This window comes from Meles meles, chromosome 9 (genome assembly GCF_922984935.1).
Source record: "Meles meles chromosome 9, mMelMel3.1 paternal haplotype, whole genome shotgun sequence".
In the NCBI taxonomy this organism is placed as follows: Eukaryota; Metazoa; Chordata; class Mammalia; order Carnivora; family Mustelidae; genus Meles; species Meles meles.
Window position 1 is genome coordinate 75106849 of NC_060074.1, and position 26377 is coordinate 75133225.

At 38.3% G+C, this 26377-nt stretch overlaps 1 protein-coding gene across 1 annotated transcript in view; it reads right to left on the reverse strand.

Annotated features, from left to right (window-relative positions):
- CCDC141 (coiled-coil domain containing 141) overlaps positions 1 to 26377 on the reverse strand; it is a 220131-nt gene that overhangs the window by 101385 nt on the left and 92369 nt on the right. Inside the window, exon 6 of the mRNA XM_046018027.1 lies at positions 4276 to 4392. Coding sequence (XP_045873983.1) covers positions 4276 to 4392 — 117 coding nt within the window. The remainder of the gene's footprint in view (positions 1 to 4275; positions 4393 to 26377) is intronic.

Here is a 26377-nt window from a genome sequence, read left to right on the forward strand (position 1 = left end):
CCCTCTCTCTCTGCTTGCCTCTCTGCCTACTTGTGATCTCTGTCAAATAAATAAATAAAATCTTAAAAATAAATAAATAAAACCAACTTTGAGTTTCAAAGTTTGAATTCAGGCCTTGGGGAATCAAATTAATACATGATAAAATCTAATGGTATTTAAGGTTTTAAGCAAAGGATGATTTATAATCATCAATATCTGCTATTTCTTTATCTGTGACATATATAAAAGGAAAATATTTTTCATATTTAGTAAAGAAAATATATAAAGGAAATATAATGATTTAACATAATTTATTCCTAGTCAAAGGTTATAACAAAATATTTTTTTTCTGAATAAGACATTATTCTGAATAAGGCATTACATTTATTAAGAGATAAAAAACTTTTCAGGGGCACCTAGGTGGCTTAGTGGGTTAAGCCTCTGCCTTTAGCTCAGGTCATGATCCCAGGGTCCTGGGACAGAGCCCTGCATCCAGCTCTCTGCTCAGCAGGGAGCCTGCTCCCCCACCCCCTGCCTGTCTGCATGTGATCTCTCTCTCTCTCTGTCAAATAAATAAATAAAACCTTTAAAAAAAAAGTTTTCCATATTTCTTATTTGAGTATATTCCAGTAAGAAATGATAGAGGCATTTTCAAAATGTATTTTTAAAAAACTTAACTGCTTAAAAAAACGAGATAATACAGAACAGCTGCCTGCTGTTCAGTTTAGCTGGGGGGAGCAGAAACACCTACTTGCCCTATGTTACCAGATTATTTATATGTGTTTCACTAATGAATCCCCAGCTTGAGGCCTAATTTATGTGTAAAATCTCCTCTGAAAGACACACTCCCTCTTCCTCTCCTCATACTCACACCCAAACAAAACTCCAAAATGTAATATGCTGTTTCCTGTTTAAGGTCATATAAAAGTTGAATCTGTCTGTAAGAACAAGGGACAAGATGGTTGAAAAAGCATGGATGAAAACTATTTGAACATTTACACCATCCATGGAAAAAGAAAAGCAGCATTTTTGAGCAACCATTAAAATGTGGGTGTTTTCATAGTATTGTCTAACTGAATTTTCATGCCTTCTTCTTACAGGCGAGGAAAGTAAGGCTCAGAGAAGTCAAATGTTCCCAAAGTTACACAGTAAGTGACAGTAAGGATTTGAGCCTGTTCTTTCCCCCCCGTGTGGATGCAACCTATTATAACATTATTATTTATTTTTAGAAAACTTGCTCATCTAGGTGGGAAGAGGTTAGTAAAGATAGCTAAGGAAAGCATTTAACCAGCAATATCTGGTAGGTCCTTCCAAAAATCCCAATACTGTAAATAGGACTGGTTTCCTGGGCAAAGCACCATGTCATCACACAAGGCCCTGAATTTAGGAGAGTTGAGTGCTTGGTTTAATGCTCTGCTGTTGCTGTATTGAAATTTCAATAATTTACTAAGAAAATCCTCCATATTTTCATTTTACGCTGGATCCTACATATTAGGTAGCTGGTCCTTCCTCTAAAGGTCAACAAAGTGAGAATAAATTTTACAGAATAAATTTTACAGGACTTTCCTTGAGGAACCACAGTGGTTGGGTCTCAGTGTCAAGGGCAGATGGCTTAGAATAGAATAATGGCAGGTACCATGACAGGAGATATGCCAAGGGAGAGCTTTCTGGGTGTGAAGCTTTCTTTCCCCTCCTGTTTAGACAGTACTTGTGAATGTACCTTTTTCAGGACAGAAGATAGTAGCTGCAGTCCAGTAGCATCCAGAGGCAAGAAACAACATCAGGCTAGCACAAGAATCTACCAGATAGATAGCTAATGTATGAGAGGTAATCAAACTGACCTGTTTCTTAGTGAGTCCTCTCCAACTCTCACTAAGTGAATGGGATAGAACATACCCCAGGGAAATGGGTCGTGGAACAAAGAGAGATTGAAAGTCCAATCAGTGGGAGATCCTCCAAGGGATCCCCTCCTTTATATGTATCTGGGGTAGAAGGTAAAACCACAAATGGCTGAGCCCTAATTATAACAATAGAAGCTCTGCACTCAGGGGCACACCGCCTCCCACCAGAAGAGGACAAGCTGGAGTACCAGCTATCATACTTCCCATGCCTTATCCGTCAAATTTCTGATATCCCAAGGGAATACAAGCTCAGGGGAAAATAACATCTGATGAACATAAGCAACACACTGAAACACATGAATCAGAGGAAGGAGAATTAAGGCACTGGATAGCTCAAACAGCTAATGTGTGAATAAAGTACACCTTAAGATACAAGGATGAACATTAGATAAACGAAGCAGGTAAAAACAATTATGAAGCAGAATCAGTGTGAGGTACTGGCATGAAAACTGGGGAACCACTGAAGTGAAGAAACTTGGCAAGAGAGCTGAAAAACAGAAAAAGTGTGACAAGAGAGTCAGTGAGTTAGAAGGTCAAGCATTTCAGAAGGAATAAAGAAATAGGAGCCAGTTAAAATTGTGACGGATAGAAGTGGAGCATCCATATCTATACAACAGAACTTGCCACAGTCCTTTTAGAACTGGGGTTAGATGTCAACATATAATTTCTCCAGACTATGAGATTTTCCTCAGGGCGATGAGAAACCATGCTTAGTCCACAGCTACAGGGAATATAACCCCAATACAACTAAATTATGTAAGTAAACCATTTTTGTTTGTTTTAAAGAAGGCAACAATCCTGTGTAATTCAGGTCATCTCTTATGCTTAACATGTAGGGATTTTGATAGAATTTTCACTGATGAAACAAGTTTGACACCCACAGAATAAACTGCTGTTTAACCTTAATGAAAAAAATTAATCTCCTGGGGCGCCTGGGTGGCTCAGTGGGTTAAAGCCTCTGCCTTCCGTTCAGGTTATGATCCCGGGGTCCTAGGATCGAGCCCTGCATCGGGCTCTCTGCTCAGTAGGGAGCCTGCTTCCTTCTCTCTCTCTCTGCCTGCTTCTCTGCCTGCTTGTGATCTCTGTCAAATAAATAAATAAAATCTTAAAAAAAAATTAATCTCCTAAACAGACAAACCAAATGTTAAAAAATTTTAAAGAACTTTAAAAAATCATCAGTCATAGCAATCTTCTATAATTGCGTCTTTTATCAGTCTGGCAAATATTCATACCAAATACATAAAATGCCTCTGTATACTGCAGTGCTCAGAGAGAGGCCATAAACAAACAAACAAAAGCATCATGATTCCTATGAGATTTCTCTCCAGATAAATGCAGTCTACTGCTTCCCCTGCCTGCCTATACCCCAGCCCCTGCCATATCCCATCCTCCCAAATATGTAAATATTTATTTATCTTCCTTATTTTCAACCTTCATCTAGTTGTGCTGGTCCATTGTTTTCCAGAGCTTCAAGACTTGGCTGTACCTGCAACTATCAACCACTCAAGATACTAATAATAGAAAGTTCTCTTAAGTCTTGATACTGATTAGTTTTCACTGTTCCTATTCAATCTAATACAAATGGACTTTTGATTCCTTAGAGATCAAAATGGAGCACTTGTAAAGAACTTTAGTATTTATAGACCCCACATATACAAATAAGTCAATTGCCAAACAAGAAGACACAGTGGAAGAGGAGCATCTCCACACAGCCCCTCTGCTCATCTTGCTTTCAGTACTTCATGATTCCATTCTGCACATTCCACATACCTACTAGTGGTTGACTGGCTGGTAGCCATAACTTTTTTGCAAAATGAAGAAATGTGAAGCAAGTTAAGGAAATAGGGAAATGTAAATGGGAACAGCAAGAAAACGATACCTGGAAATCACAAAATTAATAGCACAATGAGACCTCAGTGTAGAAAAAAAATTTTTTTAAGAAAGCTAGTAGAATATAGATTTATGAGCTTTGGGTCTGGGATTAGATAAGACCTGAATCAAATTCCAACTCTGCCACTGACAAGATGTATTACATTGTCAAGTATTTTGCATCTCCAAGCCTCTGTGTTTTGTTTGTTCTGATCTATAAAATAATACATGCCCCTTAGGGGTTTTGTGCTAATTTAGATAATGCGTCTCTTATATTTAATATGGTGTTTAACAGATAGTAACTACTCAAAAGAAGATAGTTATTATTATTGTAGAGGCTGTTTTGTTCCTTATTACTCTAGAAGCCCAGTCAGTTGGTAGTGGTATTAGCTAATACTATCAGAATCTTTTCTTTGTAAATAATGAATTATTCAGAGAGGGTTTTAGTACTTCTCTACATTACCAACAGAAACATATTTTTTTAAAAGACCATGCATTTTAAAATTATTTTTAATGTGTCTCTTACCTTTGCTTGTATTATCAGTTCCTCATGTTTACAGATTAGCTCCTCATTGTCTGAAAGTGATGAACCTAAACTTTGTTCCTGTAAATCTCTTAAGGTTTTCTGAAACCAACAAGTAACCTAGGTAAGAAGCAACAAAGAGAGATCAAATTTCAAGTGATTAGAATAAGTAAGTCAAAATTCAAAAATATTTCCTTAACCTTTTCAAAACTTAAGCTATTTCAGCTTCTTTCTACATAAGCTCATCTCACGTATTAAATTAATATGACAGGTTTGTTTTTTCTTCATTTCAATCTACATAAGAGAGAAAAATAAAGTAATCCCCCAAAGCATGAAAATGATTTATCAGTTCAGTACATTACATGGAATGAAGGAAATAATTCAAAATCTCCTAACAATGAAGAACAAGAATAGATTCCCACAGTCTATAAATCATGCATTCTTTTAGAATATAAATCTTCCCTGGATAAGAATATGAATCTGAGTACAGTTACATAAACATACATGAAGATATTAGACAGCATAAGTAGAATTATATTTCCACTATAAAAAGACAATACAAAAATATTTCAGCAATGCAATTGCTATAATTGTTGAAAATCTGTATTCAGAAAATAAATGGAGAAGTTATTAAAATTCTACTGTATTATAAATAGCTAAGGGCATGACTCGCATTCATTTAGACTTGATTTACAATACATGGTTTACTCAGTGTTGAAACAACAAATAACAAAGGCCTTGAAAGAAGCTGTGCATTTTTAAATGGTAACGTAAGTGGACATGAAGCCCCTGGACGCAGATTCTTTATCTCAGTTAAATCAAAGAGAGTTTTACTTTCAAATCCTACACAGTGTTATCTCTATGATCACATCACAGGCACTGATCCTTAAGAGCCCACAACACACTAGACAGTTTCCAACTACTTGCTTGTTGGCATCATCTCTATTTCTCTCAACAACTCTCTAACAAGTATGTTATCATCATTGTAGAGATGTGGAGAGGTGAAGCAGCTTATCCAGGGCCATATAGTAAGTGGCAGAGCCAGGTTTGTCTCCAAACCTACATTATTCCAAAATACATGCTCTTTTCACTGCGCCGTGCTGCCATCTTAGGTAACCCAAAATCTTACAGCCCTGGCCATCAGGAGGAACGACTTCAAGACTGAAGAATAAATCCTGGCATCCCATTCAAAATGGTGTGTGGTGCCTGAACAAATGTACTTTGTTTTTTTTCCAGCCCAGGTTGTCTTGCCTTCAACCATCTCAGGATTTCTCTGAACTCTTATAACAAAGAGAAATGTGCAAAGCAGGTGGTCAAAGAGAAAGCTAGTTAGTCCTGAAGCTCCACATAGTAAATGTACACCTCCCTTCTCACCACACACACACTACACAAAAGTCAAGTTAGGAGTTCCTTAGAATAGAACATTCCATTATCATTACAGGGCTGATATCACCAAGCTGATTATGAGATCAAATGGTCTATAACAACACTTAGCACTTTTCAGCATGGAATAAGCAGTACAATTTGGGGTAAGAGGGTTTCTCCAACTTTCTGCCAGCTGGAGATCTTTGCTAACCAGCATTTTCACCTACCATCAGTGCAATTAAAAAATAATGGCAACTCTGTAGCAGTTTTCATATGAAGTACACCTCTTTTTTTTTAGAATACTTGGCAACCCATACACAATATAAATGTTTGCCAATCTCTATATCTAAAGTATTATATAGGTATAAACAATTATTTGAAGATAATCTGTCTTTCTGTTATCCCAATCAGAACTAGGTGTTATGTACAATATGCATATTAGAACACAAAAAGAGTATTTTATCAAGATCTATAAAGTTTATTCACTAATTTATTTAATTTTTATAAAAATTGTTTCTCACAAAAGATGCAGTGAACTCATATAAAACCACAACCAGAGGAATGATTTAAAGGTTTCATCAAAGAAACATGGGTCATGAATATAACTAAGTTTACGAGAGCATTTATTAAGTACTGGGAGTGAGTTTTATTTATTCTTAGCTAACATGGGAGGAACTCACAAATCTCAAGAATGCTTTAATAGGGAAAGTTAATATAGAATCTGAGTGAATAAAATAACGGGTACAAACAGGTGTTTGCTAATCTCTAAAAACAGGTGAGAACCCTGAACCCTCAGATAATCCTATTCAATTTTGTGAGTCAAAGACTTGTCATCTGGCGCATGCCAGCAGTGATGAAAGCTGGAGAGGAGTGAGTTGTTTTGATTTTTAAAAGGTATCTACTGACCTCATCCCCTAGATTTGGCAAATACTATTTCAAACCCCAAAGGATACTATTCCTGTACAGCAATACTATTCCTTATAAGAGAATGTAGTTAAAGATCTATGTTGGTATTCTGTGTATTTTGATCACATACTTTCCTGATAAAGCATACTGACTCTTTAGGTCTACACATTTTTACTACCAAATACACCCTGGGAGGAAACATAAAAACAAGTTGGCATAAAACTCAGAAGTAAGTAGTTCATCATCAGGGTGTTACCTCTCATCATGAGGCATCACATACATGAGTAGCCTTTTAGATCAGATTTACTGTATAGTGCTGTGGCATACACACAGGATAGGCTCTCAGAATCCTTCTGATGTAAAAGCATGACACCCTAAGTTACTGAGAGTGTGTCAACCATAATATTCTGGCACCCAATAATTAGTCATTGCATTCCACAAGTAGCTACTGCAGACAGCTGCATAGATATTCCAAGAGCACTTTTTATAAGTATTTAAATTATATCTGCTGCTGTTCAAAAGCCTGAGTGATAAGAACAGTAAATGATGCATCAGGACATTCTGTAGAACATGATCCTTGTAAAAGGATGGAAACATAAGCCAAAGGTTCAGGGGATGCAGAAAAGAAGGAAGAAAAAACCATTCAGAGTATGCCCTGGAAATCAATTCTGGGCAGTGATAGATTAAGGAGAAAATTAGAACAATTCTCCTCTCTCTTCTCGGTTCCTACCTTTTAGCTCCAACTAAGCATTGTGCTCATGATCATTCCAAAAGTTTGACATGACATTGTAGGTACTCAGTGCCCAGTGGAGATAGAACAAAGATAGAGAAGGGATGGAGATCTTTTTTTTGTGGGGAGAAGGTGAACACCTATCAGAGAATGAAGGGAGATAGAAAGAGAAAGGAAGTCAGTAAAGATTCAAAGCAGAAGCAATCAGTAATGTTTAATGAAAACCAAGAGCTGCCTTGGAAACGAAAGAGGAGTGCCAGGAAAACCCACTCAAATGCTGTATGTAGACCTGCATGGTCCTATATGGTAGCCACTAATCATACATGGCCATTGAGTACTTGGATTGTACCAAGTCCAAAGTGAGATGTGCTCTAAGTATAAAATACACAGCAAATTTCACAGACTTTGTATAAAAAAATAATACAAATACTTGTTAAAAATATTCGTACTGATTAAATATTGAAGTACTATTTTAGATATATTAGGTTAAATAAAATGTATTATTGCTTTTTTACTTTTTATATGACTTTTTACTTTTTTAATGTGGCTACTAGAAAATTTCAAATCATATATGTGACTTGAGTTAAATCTTTATTGAACAGTTCTGTCATTCAAGGATATTTAGACTATCCATATTGGTTAAGTGAAGATCTAAGGACTGAGTTTTAATTAAGGGCAATTTAAAATAGCAGAGTCAAAAGAATGGTTCTGAATTGGTAAGCACTTATGGACCACTGAGGGGAGGATAAGGAAGTAGAACTAATGACACTTCCAATGAAACCTAATAGTTTAGTAAAGGAGAGATCCGATGACAGCTTTAAGGAGGCAGAGGCAACAACAGGGCCTCTCCACACTTTTTTCTTTATTTATTAGATGAGACTTAAGCATTTTTTTGCAGGCACAGTGACTGAAGATACATGAAGAAGAGTGGATCCAGGAACATACCAGGAAGAGAGGAAAGGTTGGAAGAGGGCTAGTTTGTGTTTATTGGGCAACCCATCCCCACTTCAGCACCCTGCTATGAGATAAAAATGAAGGAAGTAAGAGAAATGAACCCCTCCCCTTTGGCAGAAAGGGCTCAGGGACTACCTTAGGCAGGTTACAAGTTACCTCATTCAATCTTTACATGCCTCCTCTGTGGAGAGATTTTCTTTTTCAGCAGATTAGGAAACACACCCAGCAGGAGTGTTAGGAGTTTAGCAACTTGCTTAAGGTCACACAACCAGTAAAAGGAAAATCCCACAGACAGAAACGTCATGGTCAGAATTCACACTTTCTTGTTTAATGTTTTTCTTCTCATCACCTCCATCTGCAGAACCAGAGGATTCCAGGGGAGAGAAATGGTTCTTATCAGGCTATTTTATGAACATTCTTTTTTAAAAAAATTTTATTTATTTGATAGACAGAGATCACAAGTAGGCAGAGAGGCAGGCAGAGTGAAAGGGGGAAGCAGGCTTCCTGCTGAGCAGGGAGCCCGATGTGGGGCTCGATACCAGGACCCTGAGATCATGACCCAAAGCGAAGGCAGAGGCTTTAACCCACTGAGCCACCCAGGCGCCCCTTTACAAACATTCTTAAGATAAAAACCAAAACGCAACACCATAGTTAGAAAGTCTAACACAGAAAAAGTTTCTGCGGACTACTACTGGGGCTCAGTGGAAATATTGCCTTCGAGAGCACAGATGTGGGTCAGGCCCATTAGTAGAACTGCCTGAGAAGAAAAGGCCAGCTATGGGCAGAGGCAACAGCAAGTACAAACTGAGAATTCCAAAGATCGGACTAATACATGGGAGCACCAGCGATAGAAAAATGCACTCTGACAGTCAAGAAGAAAACATTCATGTGGCAAGAAGTGAACATCTGCGGCAGCCCAAAACGATACATCAGACTGCCAAAAAACTACCCATCTCTTTTTGTTCAATTTGTTCTACAATCCAAGATCAGATCTTGTCTTTTGAACTTTGTTTAAAAGTGTGCTGGAGGAGGTGAGCCAGCAATAAGCAATTCAAACCACCTTAACAGAAATGCTTAAGGGAAGATGAAAATCTCTTCAAATTACTTTCGTTTTCTTTTCCACGTGCAAACAATTCTTGACAAATAACCAGTTACTACTAGAGACAAAAACTGTTAAAGGAGAGTAAAAGGCATCAGTTATTTATCTTCTTTAACCCAAGATTTTTTGATAATCTCTCTTCCACGTATCAAAAATGCACACATATACCAAAGTGTTTTCAATCATAGTGGATGGCCACAGGTGACACTTCTAACATCTACTTTGTTTTTGAAGGCATGTTAGCATTATAACAACTATTTTATCTCCCATAATGTTTTTTTCTTTTTTACATTCTTTTTTGTATTAGACCATATGGTCAAATGTGCTCTGTATTTAATTAGGCAATAGCAAAACTTCAAATATCCATTTGCTCCATTGGGTAATCATGTATATTAGGGAAAGAGGCACTAAAGCTGTGTCATTAATGTTTTTAAGTGAGGACTTGGGAGCAGGGAGGAAAGAAGAATTACTGTCAAAAATGTGGTTGGGTTTCTTTTTAGATAGATTGTGGGACTAGTTATTGGCTAACTAGTTATTAGCCAGTTACTAGTTATTTGGACTTTATTTCATTGATTCTAGGAGGATAGTGTTCACAATATTTCTTTTGTGGAATTTGGAAAGTCTCTAAGAATTATGGAAGTCAACTGGAAGATACTAGTATCTCTTCAACAAATTATGGAATCCCAGTGTTCTCTGTTGATGGGTAGTACGAAAGCTAAGATATGTTGTTTGTCATGAAGCATTTTTTTTACTTTATAAACAGCCTCACAGATAATCTATTTCCCTGTCTAGAATCACAGTTTTATGTATTTAATTATTCTGATTTGTGTTGGCATATTATTTTTCTTCTCACATCTATATAGCAAGAAAAATGTCACTAAGGACCTCCTCCCTTCCCAAGACTGGCCTCAACTCTTGTTTATGTTTATGTAGGCACTTCACTTTCAGCTACTTAATGGAAGAAAGCTGTTTAGTCCAGTAGCCAAAATCACTATGGTGGATGTGTCTGGGCCCAAATTTTATTTCTAGCATTACCTCTGACTCATCAGTAGTATCTCTACTACTGATTCACAGCAGTAGAAGAAAGCCTTTATTTCAAGAAAGGAAAGAGAGACTAGCCCAGTGTCCCAGCAATGTGCATTTCTGCCAAAAATATCTAAGGAATGGTTTGCCCAATATAACCTAGGGTTCCACTGTAAGTGATCTGGAGCTAATTATATTCATTGTGTGTGTGTGTGTGTGTGTGTGTGTGTGTGAGAGAGAGAGAGAGATAAAGGAAGGAAGGAATGAAGGAAGGGCAGGGGAGGGAGGGAAGGGAGAGAAGGGAAGGGAGGAGGGAATAGACATTACAGAGTTACTTAGGAGAGGGATGAAAGTTTGACATTTTCACATTACCATCCTGGTTCCTAAGCCATGCAGCCCAATAGATTTCATACTGAAGCTTTAGCCTAGATTCTTGGTTGTTGGAAAAAAATGAGAGTCAGAACCTAACATATTGACAGGACAAATAACTGTTAAATTTTAAGAGATGTTGCCATTCTTTCAAAGTATTCTATTTACTTATAAATCTTCCTAAAAAGCATAAAAATTAATCATACCGTTTGCTTGTCTTTGGGGACCAGAGAGTGACAGCAAAGGAGGGAATGAGTCCCACTTCCTGGCCAGTTTGGGGTTATAGTAGTTTTGAGGAGGAAAGAAAAGCTAACAATCTCCAGCACCAGGGGCAGAGAGGAAACAGAGTTCGGGGTGGCGGGAAGAGATCCACAGACAGTCTGGAGCTTAGTAGATAGCTCAGGTAGCAGCAGCTATCCCTGCCACCGGATGGGAGGGTTTGAGGATTGGGGATCAATGCAGAACCTTCCCAGGGAGCACCCATATCAAACAGCTTTGTCATTAGTCCTACTACTGCAGACAGTGTTATTTGGTCACAGTGTGTGTCCCCAATCCTCTCACAGCTGATTAGGGAGCTTAAATCATTGTGCCTAATTAAAAGTTCGTAGGTCAATTGAAGACTATGTAGAAATGACAGACTAAGTTCATGATTACATAATCAACCATAAAAAGTATAAATGAGGTAAAAAAAATAGCTAAAGGGTGAAGAAAGTTAAAAAGAAAAAAATTAATTTTAAACTTTATCTTACAAATAAAGTCAACTTTCTGAAACTTGGCTGACTACCAAGCCATGAAATGGCATTTATTTCCCCTCTACATCATAATGTTTTAGAATGCTAAGATTGTTTTATAATTTAGAGAGTTGATGTGAGATCTGGCCAATGTGCAGGATTTTATGCATCTGTGGTTATCCAGTAAAGCTCAGAAAGTACCCACCAATATATAGAGCGATATGGTGACCAGATGAACATTTATTGAGCACTTACCATATGAAAGCTGTGCTCTAAGCATTTTTAACTACATAACATTATTTATTTTTATAGAAAATCTATAAAATCTATAGATATTATTTTCATTTTACAGAAAAAACTGAAGCATAGAGGTAACTAATAAATGTAAACGCTAGAATTTATATCCACACTATCTGCATCAGAGTCCCTTTGTCAGGAGTTTTGATATGCAATGTCATTGCACTGCACTAAGACATCAGTGTCTTAGCATGAGTGCATGCTAACCACTTTGGAATAATGGTTAGCATAAATTCTAATTAGAGGAGGTTCTATTGTTTTCAAAATCATATGCTTCTCCTGCTTTCAGATACTTTGCATCTACTGCTGGTATGACTTAGAACAAATTCTAGAGATAGTCCATGCAGAGTTAAAACTCTGCAATAAATTTTAATCTATGAGTGCCTAGAAAGTTATGTATGTCTGTTACTGGGCTGAGCTATTCGATACCAGTATCTGTAAGATAATTCAACTTTTATTGTGGTTTTATGCCAGTCAATGTTAGAAACCTGCATTCAGAGAGGTTTTTTTAAAGACGTATTTATTAATTTTTGAGAGAGAAAATGAGCAGGAGGGAGCCAAGGAGGGAAAGAGAAACTTAAGCTGACTCCACACAGAGTGTGGAACCAGACACAGGGCTCAATCTCATGACTCTGATATCATGACCTGAGCCGAAACTAAGAGCTGGAAACTTACCTACTGCACCACCCAGGCTCTTCAGAGAGATTTAAAACAAAACAAAACAAAATAAAACTCTTACCACTATACTAGGCACTTTTATTTTATCTCATATTAATTTAAGCAGGTCAACCATTCAAGCTCTAAGTCATATTTAGAAGATAACATCATATAAAGGAGAATATACTTGCACGTATGTGCGTATGTACATGTGTGCAGGCACACACACACAGAATTTTATAGCTGCCCACCAAGTAGGTACAAGACTGGTGTCCTAAGGCTATGCTTATATGTGCCATTTTGATGTCATTTTAATTGCATCATATTGACAAGGAATATGATTACATATGGTTATACCATCATGATAAACATGGTACTCAAATTATAAAACTTTCCAAATGTGCCACAATGAGATATCACCTCACACCAGTCAGAATGGCTAAAATTAACAAGTCAGGAAACGACAGACACTGGCGAGGATGCGGAGAAAGGGGAACCCTCCTACACTGTTGGTGGTAATGCAAGCTGGTACAACCACTCTGGAAAACAGCATGGAGGTTCCTCAAAATGTTGAAAATAGAACTACCCTATGACCCAGCAATTGCACTACTGGGTATTTACCCTAAAGATACAAACATAGTGATCCAAAGGGGCACGTGCACCCGAATATTTATAGCAGCAATGTCTACAATAGCCAAACTATGGAAAGAACCTAGATGTCCATCAACAGACGAATGGATAAAGAAGAGGTGGTATATATACACAATGGAATACTATGCAGCCATCAAAAGAAATGAAATCTTGCCATTTGCGACAACGTGGATGGAACTAGAGGGTATCATGCTTAATGAAATAAGTCAATCGGAGAAAGACAACTATCATATGATCTCCCTGATATGAGGACGTGGAGATGCAACATGGGGGGTTAGGGGGATAGGAGAAGAATAAATGAAACAAGATGGGATTGGGAGGGAGATAAACCATAAGTGACTCTTAATCTCACAAAACAAACTGAGGGTTGCTGGGGGGAGGTGGGGTTGGGAGAGGGGGAGGGGGGGTTATGGACATTGGGGAGGGTATGTGCTATGGAGAGTGCTGTGAAGTGTGTAAACCTGGCAATTCACAGACCTGTACCCCTGGGGATAAAAGTACATTATATGTTTATAAAAAAATAAGAAATAAATAAAAATTTAAAAAAAATACCCTCCAAATGTGAATTCTATTACCCTTTGTCCCCCCTGCAAAGATTTGTATCTTAAAAGTATGTGCAATCTGGGTAGTAAAAAGAAATTATTTGCCTTTATGTCTTACTTAATTCTCTTAGATGTCCTTGACACTGTCTTGTACAAAGAGACCATGAATAACTTAGTTTTAATTTATTTGTTTGTCTCACTTATGCGTGATTGGAGCAATTGAGAAAAATTACATTCATAAATCTTCTTGCCAAGATAATTAATTATGCACGAAATATTCCAAGCTGCTTCTGATTTTCATTAATGAAGCAGATTATCTGCAAAACAAAATGCTGCTGGAGTTGGAAAGAAAGGTCAGCCAGCCGTTCAACTTTAAATGTAAAGCAAGTGCACATTTTTACATCTGAAAAACAATGATAAAGAGAGAACATGCTATGATTATGTTTATCAGATTATCATATCCCAGTTAAGAGAAGAAAGTATGTGGTTTTCATTTGTTTCTTTCCCTGTAATTGAAATAAATCATATGTCAGTTAATTTCTTTTCTTTTTAATTTCTTTTCCAAGGGAAAATTAGCTGAACTATACAGTTCAAAGTATTAGGCCATAAGCCCTTAGAAACAGAGAAGCACTAAATGCATCTTTTAAACAGCCCTTATGAGAGAAGATGTGTCAGATATTCAGACATCCACATTATTATTCATCAGTAATCTTTGCTCTAATTCTCTACTTAATTTTCCTTTTTCTTAAGTGGTTATAATGATTGACAATACTGGTATTTTATCACTGTAAGATTTGACAGTTCTTATGTTCCTCTAAAATAAGTACAGAACTGACAAAAAAGTCTTTGCCTTCCAATGGAACTTGTGCCTCTGTATCAACTCATGGTTCCACAATATTCTAGGCTTATAGGCAGACCATCCAAGAACATGATAGTCATAGAGTCCAGATTACTATCTAACAGAGTCACATCATGTTAGCACATCTGACTTGGTGTTTTTGCTGCTGCTACCCTTCACCACTCCATCAACAAAACCTTATTTTTTAAAAGATTTTATTTATTTACTTATTTGAGGGAGAGAGAGAGATGGAGATAGTGAAAGAGAGCACAAGGAGGGAGGAGAGAGAAAAGCAGGTTCCCTGCTGAGCAAGGAGCTCAATGTGGGGACTCGATCCCAGGACTGTGGGATCACAACCTGAGCTGAAGGCAGATGCTTAACTGATTGAGCCACCCAAGCACCTCTCAACAAAACTTTAAAATAGAACATTCCAAAAAACTTCCTGCTTCCTCCTCCCCCTCTGCCTGCCTCTCTGCCTACTTGTGATCTCTCTCTCTGTCAAATAAATAAAATCTTTTTTTTAAAATCAGGTAATAAGATAGCATGTATAGGTTAATTCCATTATTTTTATGTGTTTGGTTAGGTGTTTCTTTAATAAATGTGTTGGGGGGCGCTGGGTGGCTCAGTGGGTTAAGCCTCTCCCTTCAGCTCAGGTCATGATCTCAGGGTCCTGAGATTGAGCCCCACATCGGGTTCTCTGCTCAGTGGGGAGGTGCTTTCCCCTCTCTCTCTGCCTACTTGTGATTTTTCTGTCTCTGTCAAATAAATAAATAAATAATCTAAAAAATAAAAATAAAAAACCAACAGATGTGTGGGTGCCTGTGACTGTGCTCATGCTTATATAAAGGTCTAGAAGGTGGCAGTATACGAAATGCTAATAGCAATTTTCTATATGGATAGTGATCTCACCTACATTTCTAACAAATGAGCATTATTAACTGACAAGCAGAAAAAAAAAACAACTATCTTTTTTTTTTTTTCCTTAAACAGAGAGAGGCAGGGGGTGGACAGGGGAGAGAGAGTGGAGGGAAAGGGAGAGAGAGAATCTTAAGCAGGCTCCACGTCCAGCACAGAGCCTGATGCAAGCATCCATCTCATAACCCTGAGATCACTGACCTGAGCCGAAATCAAGACGCTTAACCAACTAAGCCACCTAGGTGCCCCTCTTTTTGTTTTAAACTAGTCATTAAATGCCCATTGAACAAGTATGGCTCTTGAGAGCATCAAAGTAAGCTTTATTTAATCATGCTATTGAACTCAAGACAAATAATGAGATTAGCCTTTAATGCAGAAATAGTCTTTACTTGAGTATGGTGGTAGAAGTAGGTAGGAGTATGGGAGTATGTAATATGTTGGGTCTTCACTGTCCTTTTCAGACAGAATAACATAAAGTGCTAATACCAATATAACAGTTCTATGGGGCAGGTTCTCTTCTAAGCACTTGGCACTATAATAACTTGCTTGATGATCCTAACAACACTTTGAAGTAAGTACTATTATATCTACATTTTACAGAAAACTGAGTCAGAGGGAGGTTAAGTAATTGCTCAGTTACTCAGCTAGTAAGTGATAGAGCCAGGACCTTAACTTGGCCAATAGTCTGGACCCAGTACCTTTGCTCTTACAAGCAAGCACACAGAAGCAACAGTTACTTTATTAATTACTCCAGCTGTTGTCACTGGTGTTAACAAGAGAGGATATAACATGGAATATTTTAAGATTAAGAGCTTAAATTTTATATTTATGGAAAAGACTAATTTATTTATTTGCCAATTTTATTAAAAATTTACATTTATTTGTATTATTATTTTTAAATTGATTTTCATTTGGAACTGTTAGGAATGGAGTCTAATTGAAAGCCCAGTTCTCTTAACCACAAATATATATTTTTAAAGCTTTGCTTTATCTAGAGCAGCTACTGAGAACCAAATGGTATTAAGAAATTTTGACATATATACCAACAGTAATGCCAAGCCCAGGGAAAAGAATATAGACCAGATGAGAAAGAATTCACAGGTTATAAAGCTTAACCAAAGAGAGGGAAGACAAGGAAATTAATATTTTGTAAACTCCTCTTAGAATGCTAGGCATCATGCTACATGTTTTATACATATTATTTCATTTAATAGTTAGAACAACACTGTGAATTGAGAGTTATTATTCCCAATTTAAATGTGCGACTCAGAAACAGGAAAAGATAGTGGAAGATAATAGGGAATCCTATTTCAACTGGTCCCCTGGATTTAGCTGGATATCTATCAAACCATTCAATTTTGGTTTTTTTTTTAAGATTTTCTTTATTTATTTGACAGACAGAGATCACAAGTAGGCAGAGAGGCAGGCAGAAAGAGAGGAAGGGAAGCAGGATCCCTGCTGAGCAGAGAGCCCTACGCAGGGCTTGATCCCAGGACCCTGGGATCATGACTTGAGCCAAAGACAGAGGCTTTAACCCACTGAGGCACCCAGGCACCCCCTACCAAACCATTCGTAACACCCATAAAATCAGCCTGAAATGTAAGAAGATATATTTCAATCTCTACAAAATATCTCCAGAGGTCTCGAGGTATGAAGCAGGGACCTGTGATTCTATGTGCAGATATTGGAAGATAAACAGAAAGGAGAGAGAGCCACCATAAGCTGGTGCCGGGAAGACGAGATAATACCAGAGAACAAAAGCATCCTTCCCTGGGACCAGGCACAAACTTGTAGACTGGTAGTGACAGGGAAAGGACTTTAGTGTAAAGCCCACAGACAGGATTCAGAGGAGACTCGTGGTTTTAGAAGCACAAAGGGCAGAGATGTGCCCAACCCTGGGTTCCCTATAAAACACTCATCTGGGATTGTTGCCGTGGGACAAAAAACCATAGAGGCTGCAGTTTTTAGGTTTTTAGAATTTTAGCTCAGACAGAAATGGAAACAGTGTGGCCTGGAAAGCTCAGTGAAGAGCTTTCCTCTATTTCTCTACTGTGATCTCTCTATTCTGAGACAGGGGTTTGGATGCAATCACTTCTGTTCTGACTCTTGGAAGAGACTCAGAAAGCCATAGGGAAAGCCACCAGAAAAAAAAGCCCCCCAAAACCAGTTTTCACTGAGACCATCTCCCCCCACTGGGGGCAGATGGGGGCAGGGCAACTCTCCCCAATCAAGGTTGCCTGAGTAACAGTGCGGCAGGCCCCTCCTCCAGAAGACATTCTGGAAGAACAAGAAGATGACAACCCTAAGTTCCCTATAAAACAGGTGCGTCTTGGGTCATAGTTAATACTTTGGACTCCATACATTCCCTCAACCACCCCTCAGCAGAATGACTAAGAGGAGGAACCCCCAACAAGACAAAAATAATAGACTGTGGCCTCTGTCACAGACCTAATGGATATGGATACAAGCAAGATGTCAGAAATAGACTTCAGAGTAACAATTGTAAAGTCGATATCTAGGCTTGAGAAAAATATTAGCAACAATATAAAATCTCTAAGGGCAGAAATTAGATCTAATTGGACCAAACTTTAAAAAGTGAAGAATGAAATGCAGTCTAAACTGGATACTCTGAAAGCCAGGGTAAAGAATGAATTAGTGGGCTAGAAAATAAGATGACAGAAGGAAGCCAAGGAAGCCTGGGATAAACTCCTGAAAGCCGAAGAGATCAGACTGAGAGAGTTTAGTGATGCCATGAAACTTTCCAATGTCAGAATTATTAGGATCTCTGAGGGGGTGGAGAGTGAGAGAGGTGTCTAGAAGATATATTTGAGCAAATTGTAGCTGAAGACTTCCCTAATCTGGGGAAGGAAATAAGCACTTGTGCCCAAGAGGCAGAGATGACCCCTCCCAAGATCAATGAGAACAGATTGATGCCCTGACATATAATAGTATAATTCGAAAATCTTAGACCCAAGGGAACAATCTTGAAAGCAGCTGGGTGGGGGGGAGAGATTACTTACATACAGAGAGAGGAACTTCAGAGTAATGTCAGACCTGTCCACAGAGACCAGGCAAGTCAGAAAGGGCTGTCAAGACATATGCAGGGTACTAAATGAGAACATGCAGCCAAGGATACTTTATCCAGTAAGGCTGTCATTAAGAATGGATGGAGAGACAAGGAGCTTCCAAGATCGGCAGAAATGGAAAGAATATGTGAACACCAAGCTGATCCTGCAAGAAATAATAAGGGGGGTCCTGTAAAAGAAGAAGGACCCCAAGAGTAACATAGACCAGAAATTTACAGAGATAATCTACATAAACAAGGACTTCACAGGTAACATGATGACAATAAAATCATATCTTTCAATACTAACTCTCAACATGAATGGCCTAAATGCTCCCATGAAATGGCATAGGGTTATAGACTGGATAAAAAGACATCCATATGCTGTTTACAAGAGACTCGTTTTAAACCTAAAGATATATCCAGATGGAAAGTGAGGGCATGGAGAACAATTTTTCATGCCAACAGACCTCAAAAGAAAGCTGTGTTAGCAATTCTAGTATCAGACAAATTAGATTTTAAACTAAAGACTGTAGTAAGAGATACAGAAGGAAACTATATCATTCTCAAAGGGTCTACCCAACAAGAAGATCTAACAATTGTAAGTATCTATGCCTCCAACATGGAAGCAGCCAACTACATAAGCCAACTGTTAACCAAAATAAAGGAACATTTTTTGGGGGGCGCCTGGGTGGCTCAGTGGGTTAAAGCCTCTGCCTTTGGCTCAGGTCATGATCCCAAGGTCCTGGGATCAAGCCCCGTATTGGGCTCGCTGCTCAGCAGGGAGCCTGCTTCCTCCTCTCTCTCTGCCTGCCTCTCTGCCTACTTGAGATCTCCATTTGTCAAATAAATAAATAAAATCTTAAAAAAAATAAAGGAACTTTTTTTTAAAGATTTTATTTATTTATTTGACAGACAGAGATCACAAGTAGGCATAGAGGCAGGCAGAGAGAGAAGGGGAAACAGGCTTCCTGCTGAGCAGAGAGCCCGACGTGGGGCTTGATCCCAGGACCCTGGAATCATGACCTGAACCGAAGACAGAGGTTTAACCGACTGAGCCACCCAGGCGCCCCAAGGAACATTTTTTTAAGAAGATTTTATTTATTTATTTATTTGAGAGAGAGAGGGAGGTAGAGGGAGAGGAGGAAGCCATCCCCCTGATGAGCAGAGCGTCTGATGTGGGGCTCAATCCCAGGACACTGAGATCATGACCTAAGCAGAAGGCAAACGCTTAACCAATGGAGCCACCCAGGTGCCCCTAAAGAAATGTATTGTTAATAACACTTTAATGACAGGAGACCTCAACACTCTCAGCAATAGACAGATCATCTAAGCAGAAGATCAACAAAGAAACAAGAGCTTTCAGTGACACATTGTATGAGATGGACCTCATAGATATATACAGAACATTCCACCCTAAAACAATAGAATACTCATTCTTCTCTAGCGCACATGGAACTTTCTACAGAATAGACCACATACTTCGTCACAAATCAGGTCTCAATTGATACCAAAAGATTGAGATTATTCCCTGCATATTCTCAGACCACGACACTTTGAAACTAGAACTCAAATATAAGAAAAAAATTGGAAGGAATTCAAACACTCGGAAGCTATAAACCATCCTGCTTAAGAATGTTTGGGTCAACCAGGAAATTAAAGAAGAAATTAAACAATTCATGGAAACCAGTGAGAATGATAACACATCAGTCCAAAACCTATGGGATACTGCAAAGGCCATCCTAAGAGTGAAATATATAGCCATCCAAACCTTCCTCAAAAAATAGAAAAACCCTGAATACACAAGCTAACTTTATACCTTAAAGAACTAGTGAAAGAACAACAAATAAAGCCTAAGCCATGCAGGAGAAGAGAAATTATTAAGATTAGAGCCGAGATCCATGGATTAGAAACCAGAAGTACAGTAGAGCAAATCGACAAAACTAGAAGCTGGTTCTTTGAAAGAATTAATAAGATCAATAAACCACTGGCCAGACTTATCCAAAAGAGAAGAGAAGGACCCAAATTAATAAAACTATGAATGAAAGGGGAGAGATCATGACTAACACCAAGGAAATAGAAAAAATTATTAGAAATTATTATCAACAACTATATGCCAATAAATTAAGCAACGTGAAAAAAAAAATGGATGCCTTCCAGGAAACCTATAAACTACCAAGATTGTTTTGAAACAGGAAGACATTGACAATATGAGTAGACCAATAACTTGTAACAAAATTGAAACAGTGATCAAAATCCTCCCAAAAAACAAGAGTCCAGGGCCTGATGGATTCCCAGGGGAATTCTATGAAACATTCAAAGAAGAAATAATACCTATTCTCCTGAAGATGTTTCAAAAAATAGAAACAAAAGGAAAATGTCCAAACTTATTCTATGAGGCCAGCATTACCTTGATCACAAAACAAGGCAGAGACCTCATCAAAAAGGAGAATTACAGACACTTCTCCAAAGAAAACATACAGGAGGAGTCAAGATGGCAGAGGAGTAGCAGACTGAGATGACATCATGTCGCAGCAGTTCAGCTAGATATTTATCAAACCATTCTGAACATCTACAAACCCAACCAGAGATTGAAAAGAAGAAGAGCAGCAATTCTAGAAACAGAAAATTGACGATTTTCTGAAAGGTAGGATGTGCGGAGAAGTGAACCCAAAGCAATGGGAGGATAGACCACGCGGGAGAGGAGCCAGCTCAAAGCAAAGTGGTGGAGCAATGGAGCACAAAATTTGAACTTTTGAAAGTCTGCTCCACTTAGGGGCATAGATCCAGAGGCTAAGCTGGGGTGGAGTCCTCACAGGGACAGTATGGTCTCAGGTCCCGTGGGATCACAGAAGGATCAGGGGTGTCTGAGTGTAACAGAGCTCACAGGTATCAGAGCGGGAAGCTGGCTACAGAGACGGAGCTGAGTAGTGAGCTCTCAACTTGGGGTTACCTTAAACTGTGATCTACAGCACTGTCAGACCAATGCTCTTTGAGCAGGGGACCCACAAGTGGCAGATCCAGGGAGACCCACCTTTATCTGCTGGAAGAGCAGTGCAGCAGGAATCTGCTGGGTTTGGAGATTCCAAACAGAGCTTTGCATCAGAGACAGAAATGCTCAGTCACAGGCTGGGTGAGCTCAGAGCAAGGCCAGAGACCAGGGAGACAGGAGTGATTGAGAGCTTTTCTCTCTCCTGAGGAGTGGGTCACCAAGCTCTCGGCTCCTCCAGGCCAGAGACTGGGAGGCCACCATTTCCATTCCCATCCTCCAGAGCTCTGTGGAAAACGTTCAGGGAACAAAAGCTCCCGAGAGTGACCCTGAGCAGATTACTTAACCAGGCTCCTGGCAAGGGGGGCGCAATTCCTCCACTAGGGCAAAGACATTTGAGAATCACTACAACAGGCCCCCCTCCCCCAGAAGATCAGCACGAACATCCAGCCAAGACCAAGCTCACTGATCAAGGAGAACAGCAGAATTCCAGAGGAGGGAAAAGGAAAGCATGGAATATATGGCTTTCTTCCCATGATTCTTTAGTCTTGCAAAGTTAATTAATTTTTTGTTTTGTTTTTTTCTAATTTTTTAAACTTTTCCTCTTTCCTCTTTCAGCATTTTTAGCTAGTTTATCTTAACAATACCTTCCTAAAAAAAATCTTTTAAAATCATCATTATCATAGTCATATTTTATCCTTCATTGTATCTAATTTAATTTTTGTATACACATGGGGTTTTTTTCTTCTAAAAAATTTTTGGGATAAAATTTCTTCTAATATATCAAAATATGCCCTAAATCTAGCACAGAACTTTGTTCTAGTCTCCAGCCTGAGCAAATTCTCTCCACTTTCTTTTTCCTTCTTTTCCCAACCAACTTATCTTATCAATTCCTTTCATAGATTTTTTTAAATTTTCATCTTTACAATCATATTTCATCCCTTCATCATGTTTACCCTTATTTATATATATATAAGTTTTTCTTTCTTTAAAAATTTGGGAGGTAGTTCTTCTAAGAGACCAAAATACACCCAAAATCAAGTGTGTGGCTCTGTTCTAGTCACCATTCTAATATATATATATATATATATATATATATATATATATATATATCTAATATAGTATCTATATTATCTAATATATATATATAGTACTAATATAATATCTAATATATATATAGATATATATATCTATATATATATATTCATCTCCCCCAATTTGGGGTCTCTTCTGATTTGGTTAGCATACATTTTTCTGGGGTCTTTTCCACTCTTTTAGTATTTTATTCTCTCATCTCTTCTTCTTATATTGTTATCTGGATAAAATGACAAGGTGGAAAAATGTAACACAAAAAAAAGAACAAGAGGCAGTACCGAAGGCTAGGTACCTAATCAACATGGACATTGGTAATATGTCAGAACTAGATTTCAGAATGACAATTCTCAAGGTGCTAGCTGGGCTCAAAAAAGGCATGGAAGATATTAGAGAAACTCTGTCTGGAGAAATAAAAGCCCTTTCTGGAGAAATAAAAGAACTAAAATCTAACCAAGTTGAAATAAAAAAGTTATCAATGAGGTGCAATCAAAAATGCATGTTCTTACTGCTAGGATAAATGAGGCAGAAGGGAGACTTAGTGATATAGAAGACCAAATGATGGCGACTAAAGAAGCTGAGCAAAAGAGAGAAACAATTACTGGACCACAAAGGGAGAATTCGAGAGATAAGTGATGCCATAAGATGAAACAATATTAGAATAATTGGGATTCCAGAAGAAGAAGAAAGAGAGGGGGGGCAGAAGGTATATTGGAGCAAATTATTGTGGAAAATTTCCTTAATATGTCAAAGGGAACAAGCATCAAAATCCAGGAGGCACAGAGAACCTCCTTAAAGTCAATAAAAATAGGTTCACATCCTGTGAACCTATCTATAGTAAAACTTACAAGTATCAGTGAACTATATCTAATAGTAAAACTTACAAGTATCAGTGACAAAGAGAAAATCCTGAAAGCAGCCTGGGGCAAGAAGTCTGTAACATACAATGGTAACAATATTAGACTGGCAGCAGACTTATCCACAGGGACCTGGCAGGCCAAAAAGGACTCACATGATATATTCAGAGCACTAAATGAGAAAAACATGCAGCCAAAAATACTATATCCAGCTAGGCTATAATTGAAAATAGAAGGAGAGATAAAAAGCTTCCAGGACAAACAAAAACCAAATGAATTTGTAAACACCAAACCAACCCTAAAGGAAATATTGAAAGGGGTCCTCTAAGCAAAGAGAGAGCCTAAAAGTAGTAGATCAGAAAGGTACAGAGACAATATACAGTAACAGTCACCTTACAGGCAATACAATGGCACTAAATTGATATCTTTCAATAGTTATCCTGAATGTAAATGGGCTAAATACCCCAATAAAAACACACAGGGTATCAGAATGGATAAAAAAACAAAAAAAAAGAAAAAAAACAAGGCCCATCAATATGCTATCTACAAGAAACTCATTGTAGACCCAAAGATGCATCCAGATTTAAAGTGAGGTAGTGAAAAACAATTTACCATGCTAAAGGACACCAAAAGAAAGCTGGGGTGGCAATCCTTTTATCAGATAAATTTGATTTTAAGCCAAAGACTATAATAAGAGATGAGGAAGGACACTATATCATACTCAAAGGGTCTGTCCAACAAGAAGATCTAATAATTTTAAATATCCTTAAGGAGAACACAGGCAACAACCTCTTTTGACCTCAGCCACAGCAACTTCTTCCTAGGAACATTGCCAAAGGCAAGGGAAGTGAGGGCAAAAATGAACTATTGGGACTTCATCAAGATCAAAAGATTTTGCACAGCAAAGGAAACAGCAACAAAACCAAAAGACAACTGACAGAATGGGAGAAGATATTTGCAAATGACATATCAGATAAAGGGCTAGGATCCAAAATCTATAAAGAACTTATCAAACTCAACACCCAAAAACAAATAATCCAATCAAGAAATGGGCAGAGGACATGAACAGACATTTCTGCAAAGAAGACATCTAGATGGCCAACAGACACATGAAAAAGTGCTCCACATCACCTGGCATCAGGGAAATACAAATCAAAACCACATGAGATACCACCTCACACCAGTCAGAATGGCTAAAATTAACAAGTCAGGAAACGACAGATGCTGGCAAGGATGCAGAGAAAGGGGAAACCCTCCTACACTGTTGGTGGGAATGCAAGGTGGTGTAGCCACTCTAGAGAACAGCATGGAGATTCCTCAAATAGTTGAAAATAGAGCTACCCTATGACCCAGAAATCACACTCCTGTGTATTTACCCTAAAGATACAAACGTAGTGATCCGATTGGGCATGTGCACCCTAATGTTTATAGCAGCAATGTCCACAGTAGCCAAACAATGGAAAGAAACTAGATATCCATCAACAGATGAATAGATAAAGAAGATGTGGTGTATATATATATAATGGAATACTATGCAGCCATCAAAAGAAATGAAATCTTGACATTTACAATGATGTGGATGGACCTAGAGGGTATTATGCTGAGCAAAATAAGTCAATCAGAGAAATACAATTATCATATGATCTCCCTGATATGAGGAATTTGAGAGACAAAATGGGGGCTTTAGGGGGTAGGGAAGGGAAAAAATGAAATATGATGGGATCAGAAGGGAGACAAATTTTAAGAGACTCTTAATCTCACAAAACAAACTGAGGGTTGCCAGGGGAAGGGGGTTAGGGAGAGGATGGTTGGGTTATGGACATTGGGAAGGGTATGTGATATGGTGAGTGCTGTGAAGTGTGTAAGCCTGATGATTCACAGACTTGTACCCCTGGGGCTAATAATATATCATATGTCAATTTAAATAAAAGAAGACATAAAAATGGCTAACAGACACATGAAAAAATGTTCATCATCACTAACCATCAGGGAGATTCAAATCAAAACTACATTGAGATACCACCTTACACCAGTTAGAATGGTCAAAATTAACATGACAGTAAACAACGTGTGTTGGAGAGGATGTGGAGTAAAGGGAACCCTCTTACACTTTTGGGAATGCAAGTTGGTGCAGACACTTTGGAAAACAGAGTGGAAATTCCTTATGAAATTAAAAATAGAGCTTCCCTATGACCCTGCAATTGCACTATTGGGTATTTACCCCAAGGATACAGACGTAATGAAAGAAGAGCCATTTGTACCCCAATGTTCATAGCAGCAATGGCCACAGTCGCCAAACTGTGGAAAGAATCAAGATGCTCTTCAATGGACGAAAGGATAAAGAAGATATGGTCCATATATACTATGGAATATTATGCATCCATCAGGAAGGATGAATACCCAACTTTAGTATCAACATGAAAGGGACTGGAAGAGATTATGCTGAGTGAAATAAGTCAAGCAGAGAGAGTCAATTATCATATGGTTTCACTTATTGTGGAGCATAAGGAATAACATCATGGAGGACATGGGGAGATGGAGAGAAGTGAGTTGGGGGAAATCGGAGGGGGAGATGAACCATGAAAGACTGTGGACTCTGAGAAACAAACTGAGGGTTTTGGAGGGGAGGAGGGTGGAAAGTTGGGTGAGCCTGGTGGTGGGTATTATGGAGGGCACATACTGCGTGGAGCACTGGGTGTGGTGCATAAACAATGAATTCTGGAACACTAAAAAGAAATTTTTTAAAAAGGGAGAATTACATACCAATATCCCTGATGAATATGGATGCTAAGAATCTCAACAAGATCCTAGCGAATAGGATCCAACAGTACATTAAAAGGATTACCCATCACAACCAGGTGGGATTTATTCCTGGGATGAAAGGGTGTTTAACATCCTTCTGTGTGACAGAACACATTAATAAAAGAAGAGACAAGAACCATATGGTCCTCTCAATCGATGCAGAAAAAGCATTTGACAGGGGGCGCCTGGGTGGCTCAGTGGTTTAGGCCACTGCCTTCGGCTTA